At 38.3% G+C, this 13,199-nt stretch overlaps 1 protein-coding gene across 1 annotated transcript in view; it reads right to left on the reverse strand.

Moving 5' to 3' along the window:
• Window positions 1–11,125: 11,125 nt before the first annotated feature.
• ENOC (cytosolic enolase) overlaps window positions 11,126–13,199 on the reverse strand; it is a 269,816-nt gene continuing 267,742 nt past the window's right edge. Inside the window, exons 12-13 of the mRNA XM_089437891.1 lie at window positions 11,799–11,996; window positions 11,126–11,624 (exon numbers count right to left, since the gene is read on the reverse strand). Coding sequence (XP_089294017.1) covers window positions 11,553–11,624; window positions 11,799–11,996 — 270 coding nt within the window. The 3' untranslated portion in view covers window positions 11,126–11,552. The remainder of the gene's footprint in view (window positions 11,625–11,798; window positions 11,997–13,199) is intronic.

Raw genomic sequence — 13,199 nt, forward strand, 5'->3', positions numbered from 1 at the left:
AATCAATTCTATTTGCAGAATCCATAGAGTTTTTATATTTATTTTCAGTTTTTGAGAGGTAAAATGAAAATCATAAACAGAGGTCACGAGACAGATATTTACATGTTGATACAAAAATGTCGAAAGGGTACATCTTCGCCCCCATTCCACCTGGCTAGTAAATTTCTTCTCTTCCCCTCCTTTCTTTCTACATTTCTACAGTTTTTCTGACCTTGATAAACTTTCCTTTATATAATAACCTTATAAAATTTTCTAACAGATGAAAAAAGACATCCAAGGACTGAGGAAGTTTGTATGTTGTCTAGGATTTCCATTCACGTTCTCTTTTCTGAGCTTCTTCCATATGCATTTCTAACATTTGAAGCTCATTTTTGTCTTGGAAGTGTGATTCTGCACTGAAGTCCCCCACACTCAGCATTTAATAAAAAAAAAATTAAAAATCACAGATTTTTTAGTGCATGGGCCGTTGTATGTAACCCGGTCGGGTTGATACGAACTCGGCCAAGCCAATCGGGTTAATACTGAGTCGGCCGAGTTGTTAGACAACTCGGCCGGCTCGATATTAACCTGGCCGACTGAACCGATTACTTGGCTGAGTTGATTTTTTTCAGCCCTGATTCGAACCAACTCGGCCGAGTTGGTTCCGAGCCAGCCGTTTTTTAAAACACTGGTTTAAACTTGAACAACCATTTGGAAGTGACAACAAACTTACCTTGAGGTTTAGCAGCCACTTCCCAAACATCATTATGGATGATGGACTCATATTCTTCAATCATGGCATCTTTCCAGACTTTTTATGTTGCAACTTCTTCAAAGGTGCATGGTTATGCCTGAATGATGTTGCTCATGGCAACAACATACCCTTGAAACTGACTTGGCTTCTTACTTTCTTTGAATGTTCCTCTTGGGGCAATGTGTTGTTCAACATCTTGCAAGGTAGCTCACAGCCATAGTGGTCTCTTTCTGGTAGAAGGATCATGAGGTAGAGGATCTAGAGGATCCATGGAACCCATTGGATTATTAGCAAGCTCATTCATAGGTTTCGATTCAAACTTAGATGCAAGCCCTTTTTCATTAACAATTTGTCTTTCAACAATGTCAGGAAGAAGAGATTCTATTGCTTTTCTAAGAGTTGCATCTTCATCAAATGTTACATCTCTGCTAAACTCTATAGTTCTTTGACCAAGTACATAAATTCTATAAGCTTTTGAATTATCACAATAACCAACAAACGTATCTTTCTTACCTAAAGCTTCCAGTTTGTTCATTTTTTCTTTTGGCACATGGAAGTACACAGGACAACAAAAGATTCTCAAATGACTCACTTCAATGATTTTACTAGTGAAGACTTCTTTAGGAGTCTTATTGTCTAAAACCTAATGAGGAGTTCTGTTTTGTACATAAACAACAGTATTTGCAGCTTCTCCCCATAGAAATTTTTGTAGATTTTGATCATGCACATCACTATGACTGCGTCCATAATGGTTCCATTCTTCCTTTCAGCCACACCATTTTGTTGTGGATTGTATGGAATAGTGATTTATTTCTTTATTCCAACATATTTGCAAAGATCATCAAAATCATTAGAGGTTAACTCTCCCCAATTAGCAAATCTTAAAGCTTTCATTGGCGTTCCAGTTTGATTTTCAATCAGAACCTTGAAATCTACGAACATGTCAAATGCTTCCCATTTCTTTTTCACAAAGAATATCCATGTCTTGCGAGAAAAATCATCAACAAAAATCATGAAATACAAATAGTCACCAAGAGAAGTAACAGGAATAGGTCCACATAAATCAAAAAGTATGAGTTGAAGTACCTAACTAGTTGTTGTTTTGTTTGAAGGGAATGGTCCATATGTTTTTCGCTTGCACATCTTGGGCAAACTCCTCCATGATCCATTCTAATCTCAAGCATTATAGAAACCATCTTCCTTACATGAGGTAAGGCTTTATAGTGTAGGTGAGCGAATCTTTTGTGCCATAGCTCACGTTGAAGATCCATATCATGGACCAATGCATGAATGGGTTTACCATTGACTTTGTAAATCCTTTCGCATCTTGATCCAAGGGTGAAGGCATCTCTCATACTTGAGTTCAAAGGTCAGATTAGAACTTTTTCATTAATAAAAGCAACTTTATTTCATTTATCTTCCAGAGAAAATATGGATACAAGATTCTTTTTCAATCCAGGTACATACACAACTTTTTGCAGAAAAATAGATTTGTTATCATCTAACTGAAATGAAACTGAACCATAACTTTAACCTAGTGAATAAAATTATCTCTAAAGATAACATTTAAATTAGCCTCACTCTCAACTAGATTTGAGAGTCTTTCTTTGTAACCAATAAAATGTTTGGAAGCATCATTATCAACTAATCAACTATCAAATGAATCTGCAAAAGAAGAACTACAAAGAACAAAAACAAGAAAAAATTTTGATTGAGCTTCTGTTGCGTTATTTCTATACCTTGGATTTCTTGTTTTTTTTTAAGATCACCTTTTATTTTATTTTTAGAAGTGTATTTTCTATAATCAAATTTGTTTTTGAATCTAAATGCTCTTTTTCTTTATTTATAGTCACAAGCATAGTGACCATGTTTTTGAAAGTTAAAACATCTATTTTTTTGACATGTCTAGATTCATTTTATTTCATTTGAAAACATATTTCTTTTTATTACATTTCTTTCTCTTGTCATAGGGTGAAAATGCACTTGGTTATTTTTCTTCATGATGTGAAATTCTCCCTCTAGAGATCATTATGACCTCTTCTTAGATACACTTTCCCATAACTCATCAAATGTAGGAATAGTGTTGATACTGTTGATGGTAGTGATAAAAGTCTCCCAAATAGGAGAAAAATCTCAAGACCATTTCTTTTTCCAACACAACTTCACCAATTGTTGACAGTGGATTCATGATTTTGGTCATTCTCAGGAAGCATGTTTGAATTGTATCTCCTATGTTCATCTTGATGTCCTTCAACTAATTCTTCAAGGCAATAATCTGGTTCAAGTTACTAATTGCAAACATGTCAATTTGTGTTAAAATTTTCAACTAGGGTCAAACTCCGTGTGGGTCATCTTATTTATGGCAGCTCATATTTTTTTTGGATCCCTCTCATCGAGAGGTGTAGGATTGATCTAAAGATCATCCGATTCCGATAAGTATTCATGGAGTTATGAATTTATTTGCGTTATAAAACAATTCGTCAAGGTCGGCCAGCGAACAAAAAAACCCCACATGTGCTCAACGTTTTAGTATAAATAGAGGTGGCCTTGAAGTCATTTCAACATACTTGAGATCTCTTCCTCTCTACTTGTATTTGGGTTTTAGTAGGAGGAAAGATCCTAAGGAATAACATTGCCCTAATCCAGAGGGCAGAAAGCTAGAACTGCCGGAAAAGTAGGAACTGCCAAAAACGTTGGAACTGCCGTAAAAGACGAAAAAGCCGAAACTTTCGGAACGCTGGAAAAGTCGAAACTGCCAGAAAATCTGGAACTGTCAGAAAAGCCAAAAATGCCAGAAAAGTCGGAACTGCCAGAAAAGTCGGAAACGCAGGAACTGCCGGAAAAGTCGGAAAAGCCAGAAAATTTGAAACTACCAGAAAAGACAGAAAAGTCGAAAATGCTGGAAAAGAAGAAAAGACGTAAAAGCCGGAAAAGTCGAAAATGTCGAAACTACCAGAACTACCGGAAAAGCCAGAACTATCGGGACTGCCAGAACTGCCGAGAACAACCAGAACTGTCGAAACTGTCGGGAACTGCCAGAACTTCTGAAACTGTCGGGAACAGTCGGAACAGTCGGGAACAGTCGGAACTGTCGGGAACTGTCAAAACAGCCAGAGCATCTGTCTCCGAAGGAGAGCAGTGTGTAAGGGACAACTAACTAACATTGGGACAGTTGTATGGTACTTAGCAGCAAATACACCAAGCATGCAATGTTACAACTAGCATGCAACAAAAAGCATGCTAAAGACAACAAACATGCTAGGGAAAACAAGCAAGCAAGGGAAAACAAGCGAGCAAAGTGCAGCCAACACATAGGTCAGGATGGCAACATGTTGCAGCAATGGCACACAATGCAGCACAGTGATGGGTAAAGTCATGTTTAATGAAGCGTGATGAGATGTAGCATAGTGATGATGGGTGCAACATGGTGCAACACGGTGAGGTGCAACATGATGACAAAATGCAACACAACGATAGGTGAAGGAGTCACCTTGGAGAATTAGTTGAAGCAACATGTCTTCAACTGATCTCATGTATCATCTTCTTAGAGATGATCTATGCTCTTATCTAGATAAGCCAAAGTGTTGACTTCTGTTGTAAACGTACTATCTCTCTCTCTCTCTCTCTCTGCTGAACTATTGAAGAACATATAAGAAGAATTGATCAAGGGTTTCCCCACATTGGGGTTTGTCCCTAGCTAGCGCCACATCTTGTGTCCTCTTGTTTTGGCTTGTCTTTTGCGATTTATGTTTATGTTATATCTGCACTTTACTTTAATGTTGATGTGATTTCTAATCTGGAAAAAATATGGAGCTAACTGTGAAAATTGAAAGAAATTGCTCTAAGCATAGAACATACCTAAAATTAACATGGTATCAGAGTTGAGGTGAAGACAATGCCCAAGCAAAAGTGAAAGAGCAATCACCGAAGATAGTTGGGAAAGGACAAAAGGATCAGTGGATTCCTCATCCCTCTTCAAATTCACCAAGGGTGAAGTCGAAGCAGAGAATATTATCAGAATGGCGCAGCAGAATATGGCCTACCTAAATATCACTTCATTGGAAGACCGGATCTCAGGGTGGAAGGAAAGGCAGATAACTAGTTCGGCCATTATGCAAAGGAGTGTCTGAATGGCAGGGACACATCACTTGATGATGATAACAATCATTCTAGGGACATCTTCAATGATCAAAGGAATGACAAGTAATGCAGGTCATCAAGGAAATGGACAACTCTTCATAGAAAGCAAGGAACCCCATGCATGAAGAATCAAATGTTGTTTCTGATAAGATAAAGAAGCGTTATCTTGTATTGGCCCTCTCCTTCAGATTCTTTGGGACTTTGGCTTATAGATTGTAATGCTTCAAGGCACTTCATCAGATAGATGGGTGCACTCTCTAATTTGGTAGAGATGGAAACAATCGTGGGATTATACTTGGAGTCGATGCCACCTATCCCGGAAAGGGTGTAGGGAATGTTAACTCTCAATTGAATAAGGGTAACTCGATTCATTTACAGAATCTCTTTTATGTACCTGATCGCAAGAAGAACCTGGTGTCCATCTCAGAAATGGAAGTCAAAGGTTTCAGGGTGGCATTCATCGATGGAAAGGTACGTGTTAAAAAATATAATTTTGAAAGATGCTTTTTCTCATGAGTTCAGGGTTGGCAATTTGTATCAAGTTGCAAGATGGTCCATTGGGGATCATGTCAATTGACATATCACATATATAACATCAGAGGTCTACCTATGGGGCCCTACTTGATGTGAGTCAAATGGTAATAGGGATGTCTGAATTCAAGTAGAGCATGAAGGTACATGTCTGAGATGTATCGAAGGAAAATCTTCTAAGGGGACCATTCCCCTCATGCAGCAGGTCCACATGTTTGGAACAACCCAAGTTTGAGATTCATGATCTAGAATCTCAAGTATACAAGTGGAAGAAAGCCCTCTATGGCTTGAAGCAAAACACCCCGGGTGTAGTATGAGAGGATTGATAGTTCTCTGATGAAGCTGAGATTCACTAGGAGTGAAACCGATCCAAACCATTACCCTAAAGTTGTGGATGATAGACCTCTCATACCGGCACCTTATGAGGACGACCTATTCCTGGTAGGTGCAGACCCTCTCATTTGTAGAAGTAAGAGGGAGTTGGATTCCGGATGTGGAATGATAAACTGCAAGCCTGTGACTACCTCGAGGATCTTAACTTTCAGAAGTTATATGGTAGTGATGTTGAACCAGATTTGGGAACTGCCTCTGAGTTTCATAAACTCATTCACGTTGATGTTCTTGGTGAACTTCCGTCCAGACATATGTTTTGCGGTTAGCATGGTGAGCTCATACTTGGTTGAGCCTCACTGTATTGGTGCCAAGAATCTTCTGAGATATCTTCAGGGCACAATCTCTCATGGATTGAGATACACTGCCGGAAATGTGAAACTGCATGATTATTCGAATGCTGACTGGGCAGGCAGTGTGAAGGATCACTAGAGCACTTCTCAGTGCTGGTTCTCTTTGGATTCTGCTTCGATATCATGGATGAGCAAGAAGCAGAAGTCGGTTGCTAATAAGCACTGCCGAGACCGAATACATAGCTACGAGTATGATCTTGTGTGAAGCTGCATGGTTGCGGAAACTCTTAAGTGAGTTGTTTGTACACATGATGAATACCACTATGATTCTCTGTGACAACCAGAGGGGGGATTCGATTATTGAGGAATCTCGTATTCAATGATTGCTCCAGCAGATAAACATCAGATACTGTCTTATCTGCGATATGGTAAGTCGATGAGTGAGGAGGCTCCATCGCATTGAGATTGATGTACAGGTCACAGATATTTTGTCAAAGCCCCGGGGAAAGGTCAAATATGTGACTTTCCCGAACGACTTGGAGTCGTTGAGAGACCTTCTTATAAGGGTCCTGCATGTTACATGCATTGAGCTCTGGGAGCTCTAGGGGGCTTGGGGTACTTACTGGAGCAACATATGACCACAGGGTGACTCACCCTCCCCTGGTGGTGCACAATGAACATGATGATTAGTTCTTCTATGGGCCGAGATGATTAGTTCCCTCGTGGCAACTGTGGAACAGGATGATTAGTTCTCCTATGGGCCAGGATGATTTGTTCTCTGTGGCGACTATGGAACATGATGATTAGTTCTCTTGTGGGTCAGGATGATTTGTTCTCCGTGGCGACTGTGGAACAGGATGATTAGTTCTCCTGTGGGCTAGGATGATTAGTTCTCCGTGGCATCCACTGACAGGATGATTCGTTCTCCTGTGGACAGGATGATTAGTTCTCATGTCGAGGCATCCTACCCATGCAGTCTAGGACTCATGGGAAGTACCTCTCATCTGATCAATGAGCAGGGAAATGAGGATAGGGACCATAGTAGTATTATCGATGGACGCATCGATGTATCTACCGTACTCCCTATGCTAGGATGACCCCCATTGATCTAGGATCAGTATGAGTGGTTTGAGACACTCTCTTGTGACATTGATCTGGGATCAATGAAACTGATATGAGATCAATATGAGTGGTTTGAGACACTCCTTGTGACATTGATCTGGGATCAATATGAGTGGTTTGAGACACTCTCTTCTGATATTGATTTGGGATCAATAAAACTGACTTTGGGTCAGTGAGAGTGATGTGACACACTCTTCAGATGAAACTAACTTCGGGTCAGTAGAGAATGGTATGAGACATTCTCGAACAATTCTTCTTCTTCATGGTTCAGTAGAGTAGAGCAAAGTAGAGCACAGCACAGCACAGCACAGCAGATCAAAGCAAAGCAGAGCATCGCAGAGCTCAGCAGAGCAATGCAGGGCACTAATGGCAGAGATAGTATAGTCGGACATATGGATCAACAGATGAAGTTCTCCCTAGTTGAGAGGGAGTGTTAAAATTGGCAACTAGAGCCAAACTCCTTGTGGGTCATCTTATTTATGGCAGTTGATATTTTTCTTAGATCCCTCTCATTGATAGGTGTAGGATTGATCTAAAGATCATCCGATTCCGATAAGTATTCATGGAGTTATGAATTTATTTGCGTTATAACACAATTCGTCAAGGTCGGCCAGCAACCAAATAAACCCCACATGTGCTTAACATTTTAGTATAAATAGAGGTGGCCTTCAAGTCATTTCAACACACTTGGGATCTCTTCCTCTCTCTACTTGTCTTTGGGTTTTAGTAGGAGAGATCCTAAGGAATAATGTTGCCCTGATCCAGAGGGCAGAAAGCCGGAACTGCCGAAAAAGCCAGAACTGCCAGAAAAGCTGAAACTTCCGGAACTACTGAAAAAGCCGAAACTGTTAGAACTGTCGGAAAAGCCAGAAATGCCGGAAAAGCTGGAACTACCAGAAAAGCTGGAAAAGCCGGAACTGCCGAAAAGCCGGGAAAAAGCCGGAAAAGTCGAAACTGCTAGAAAAGCCAGAAAAGCCAGAAATATCGGAAAAGCTGGAACTGCCGGAAATGTCGGAACTGCAAGAACTGCCATAAATTCCAGCACTGTAGGAACTACTGGAACTGGCGGAAAAGTCGGGACTGTCGGAACTACCAAGAACAGCCGGAACTATCAGAACTACCGAGAACATCCGGAATTGCCGAAACTGCAGAGAACAGCGAGAACTGCCGAAACAATTGGAGCATCTGTCTCCGAAGGAGAGCAGCATGCAAGGGACAGCTAACTAACATTGGGACAGTTGTATGGTACTTAGCAGCAAATACACCAAGCATGCAATGTTACAGCTAGCATGCAAGGGACAACTAGCATGCAACAACAAGCATGCTAAAGACAAGCGGCATGCTAGGGACAACCAAGAAGGTGCAGCCAACACATAGGTCAGGATGGCAACATGGTGCAGCAATGGCACATAATGCAGTACAGTGATGGGCACAGTCATGATTAATGAAGCATGATGAGATGCAGCATAGTGATGATGGGGGCAACATGATGCAGCGCGGTGAGGTGCAGCATGATGACGAAATGCAACACAATGATAGGTGAAGGAGTCACCTTGGAGAATTAGTTGAAGCAACATGTCTTCAACTAATCTCATGTATCATCTTCTTAGAGATGATCTATGCTCTTCTCTAGATAAGTCAAAGTGTTGACTTCTGTTGTAAATGTATTATATCTCTCTCTTTGTTGAACTATTGAAGAACATATAAAAAGAATTGATCAAGGGTTTCCCCACATTGGGGTTTGTCCCTGGCTAGCGCCACATCTTGTGTCCTCTTGTCTTGGCTTGTCTTCTGCTATTTATGTTTATGTTCTATCTGCAGTTTACCTTAATGCTGATGTGATTGCTAATCTGGAAAAGATATGGAGCTAACTATGAAAATTGAAATAACTTGCTCTAAGCAGAGAACATACCTAAAATTAACAGTTTGTCATAGATTTCTTTATCTTTTTTCAAACCATTAACATAAGTAATGAATTGATCACTAAGAAAATCAAGGATAATTTTTCTAGCTTTGATTTCATCATTTTTATGTTTGGATTTGACAACACTTGAATTCTCTAGTGGATCAACTATTGTGCCTTCAGCATACTCCAAAACTTTGTGTTCTTCAAGAGTGATATATAGTCTTGTTTTCCATGGACCAAAGTTTGAAGCATCATTCAACTTCTCCTCTACTTTGAAGTAGAAAAAGTCATCTTGATCAAAAAAATTGTGGCAACAAGTGGGGTCTCTTTGTCAAAAATTGAAAGTACTTTGAAAAAAAAATGAATGGAACTAAATGGACTTTGCAGAAAACTAAATGGAATTGAATGTACTTTGTAGAAAATGAATGCATTTTGCAGAAAACTGAATGTACTTTGCAGAAAATTGAATGTATTGTGTTGTTACAATTACTTAGAATGAAACTTTTTTCTTAAAACTTTTTAGATCAACAATTGTAGGTAGAACATAAACTTAAAGATCATATGAAAACAACGAAGCAAAAATATGAGACATCGAAATTTTGGTTCAATGACCAATGCAAAACTCCTCAAGGGGAAAAACCCAAATGATTCTTCATCTATTAGATTTCTTCAATTGTTTAACAGAGTATATACACATACGCACACACACACACACACACAGAGTGAATAAAGTCACCAATGTCTGATCAACTTGCAGTTGAAATGCACTTGCTCTTTGCTTGAAGATCTCCTCCTTCTCTTGATCAAATCATGTCATTCACACTTGCTCTTGCTCTTCACCGGGTCTCACACTTCTCTTGCACACACTCAACACTTGCTCTCCTTCACAATAAACATGCTACTAACAACTCTTACTTGTTCTTTTCCTAAATAGATGATAAATGAGAGGAGTTACAAAATGAATTCATACATTGAGCCAATAATAGGAGAATCGAATTCCACGAGGGAGGAGTTACTTGGAGAGATGTATAACTCATCCCAAAAATAGAGAGAGAGGTACACAAGTCATGAGAAATTACAATTCTAATTAGGGAGAGAAAAAGTTACAGTGAGACATGAGAGAATATTTGGTGAAAGTTACGAATCAAATTGAACGAGAGAGTTACATATGCATTTAATGAGGAGTTGCATTTTTGTCATACATTGAATTAGTGAGAGAGGGTTACATTCTCTTAAGTGTGAAATTACTATTTTATTCTAAGAGAGAGATTTGATTTGCCCAGTGAGAGATTCTCAATTTAATTTACTTATTCCATTAAAGAATTTTTTTATTAATCCATTAAAGGTGAATGACTTTAGAGTATTTTATAGATAATAGTATCATAATAATAATATACTAGTAAAGATAAAAATATTAATTCTTGACTTGTATAATTATGATTGATCTGATTTTAAAGTGGATTCCATATGTCAAGATCATCCGTGATAATTTAGACATGACTTTATATGTTTGAAAAGTCGCTTCCAAATTGAGATGTGAGTTACTATTTTTGGAAAGTCATATTAGAATTGTCAATAATGAAATTTTATTGTAGGTGGTTCAAATAGAATTGAAAGATATGATTCCTTCTAGGAGAAATTCATCCCTTAGCTGCCAAATTTTAACAATTTTAACTATTGACTATTCAAAAAACAAATGAGTATGTGCCATTTGATTTTTCATTAGCCATAGTATTATTATTACAGTTCAGCCTACTAACCCAAACAGATTTAAAAAAAAATAACAAAAAAAAAATTGCAGAGGAAAAAAGATTTCCTTTACTCAAGTAAGTGTTTTAATTCATGTGCTTATCTTGACAATGTAATATTATTTTCTTAAAAAAGATACATTTCAGTTCATTTGCCTTACTTTACAAAGCAGTATTATTTTTTTACTGAAGCATTCTAGCTATTGTTTTCTTACTAGTTCAGACGCTTTTCTTTTACATCCACACCACAAATTCCAACTGCTACCTATATAATTTTGACATGGTCATTCCACCCTTCCAACAAACACTTGCTCCTCAAACACTGTTTAAGTAAAAGTTAGATGAGAACAAACAAATAGAATGTCGCTAAATAGGACAAGGCCTCAGATAGGGGAAGAAGTCTAGAAATCTATACAATCTGTTACTGTTCATAACAACACACTTGTACTGTTGTATTTATCTTTTTCCTCCAAAAAGAAAACAGTATTCAAGGCAAAAGATTTCTTATGATTACATTGCAGTTGATTTGCAGTTGATGTAAAGAAATCTAGGTGGAATCTTATTCCATATATACCCTTCTATAAATATTCGAACACAAGTGATGGGCTTTATTACACAATTGAACTTGAGATAACACAAGAATGTCTAAAAATTCCTTACATAGAAAACAAATTTGAGATGCTTTGACCCTATGATGTGGGCCTCCAGTTCTCTCCAGCATACACAGCCTTATCACCAAGATCTTCTTCGATTCTAAGTAGCTGGACAGATACAAAAGAATATTCATTACCATTTAAGGCAATTATCCTAATAACAACCAACAATGATTTGAATGACGCAACTACGAAGAAAAAGCAATCACCATACCACTGCCAAGCACCATGGAAAACATTTATTTCCTAGATTAACATAAGTTGCACATTGAATGGACTAACCTGGTTGTACTTAGCAAGGCGCTCACTCCGACAAGGTGCTCCCGTTTTAATTTGTCCTGTGGCCAGCCCTACAGCTAGGTCTGCGATAAAGCAGTCTTCTGTTTCACCACTTCTATGAGATGCCATAACTCCCCAGTTTGCATCCTTTGCCATTTTAACTGCTTCGATGGCCTCTGTCACTGTCCCAATTTGATTAACCTGAATGCAGGAAATTTTGTCAAACACAATATCAAGTATTCAATGGACAAGAAACATGCAAATACTCCCAGATACCCTTGCAGAAAAATAAAGTGCATGTTTCCAGACTACCTTATAGCCTGAAGATGATATACCATCTATGAATTTTGTTTAGTGCGCCGGAAGTTATTACAAATAAGCTAAATTTTAAAATAAAAGGTTTTCTATATGCTGACCAGATCAATTCAGAAAAAGGATATCTCTAATGCAGTTGTAAACTCAGTCAACTAGGATTACCAAGGTTTGCATGGGTACGACAACAGCATCTTGCCTAGCGAGTTCTCTCCAGCTTGTTGCATTGATGGGGTAGTACCAACTCCCTAGCCCTATTGTTCTCTCAATTCACCTCCACCAGTAAATGGTTTTTCTCTCAGTTGCTTGTTGAGTCTGATCACCACATCTAGCAGATCACCAGGGTATTCCAGCTCTGTTCTCTTTAGAAAGTTGAGAAGGAAGACCACTTCATTATTAGGTGTCCAATATATTGTCTTTGGCATACATGTCACATTCTTCTACATATTTCTAGATATCTTTATTCATCTGTTTCCAATAAAATTATCGTCGAGCATTTGAAAAAGTCTATGTCCAATGATATTCTAGTAAGCTTTGAGAAACTCTACATGTCCAATAACTAGAGAATCATGGGATTCTTTTAAGACCTATAATTTAAACTTTGGAGATAAAATTAGGTAATTCTTTCCTTGTACCAAAGAAAGTCATTTTGCTTTCAAATTTTGGGTTTTGACCAAGTCATTGATTATGAAGTAAGATTCTGGATCCTTGAAATATCTGGCTTACATTTCATCTAACCAGTGAATGACCACAACTGATGCTGTATATGATACTAATTGTTAAACCCCAAATTGCGTACACAACTGAACAATTAAGTTCCAACTTGATTTCATCACACTAGTGTATTTACAGGTACATTTGGGGTTTCACACAGTTTAACACCTACAACGTGAGTTTTATCAGATTCTAAAGACCTGCTATTTTTTAATAGTTCTCTTACCTTCTAGGAGACAGAGTCATAAGGCCTGCATGACAGATTGAGTTACATATTCTTTGTCCTCTTGAGCTCACAACTCTAGTGAGCCTTTTTCCAGCAACATGCAAGGTACTCTATTAAACTGCTATTTTTAGCAGTGAACACTGCGAAGGTTT

This window comes from Pinus tabuliformis, chromosome 9 (genome assembly GCF_031772625.1).
Source record: "Pinus tabuliformis cultivar Carrire ecotype Pingquan chromosome 9, CPIR1, whole genome shotgun sequence".
NCBI classification, from domain to species: domain Eukaryota; kingdom Viridiplantae; phylum Streptophyta; class Pinopsida; order Pinales; family Pinaceae; genus Pinus; species Pinus tabuliformis.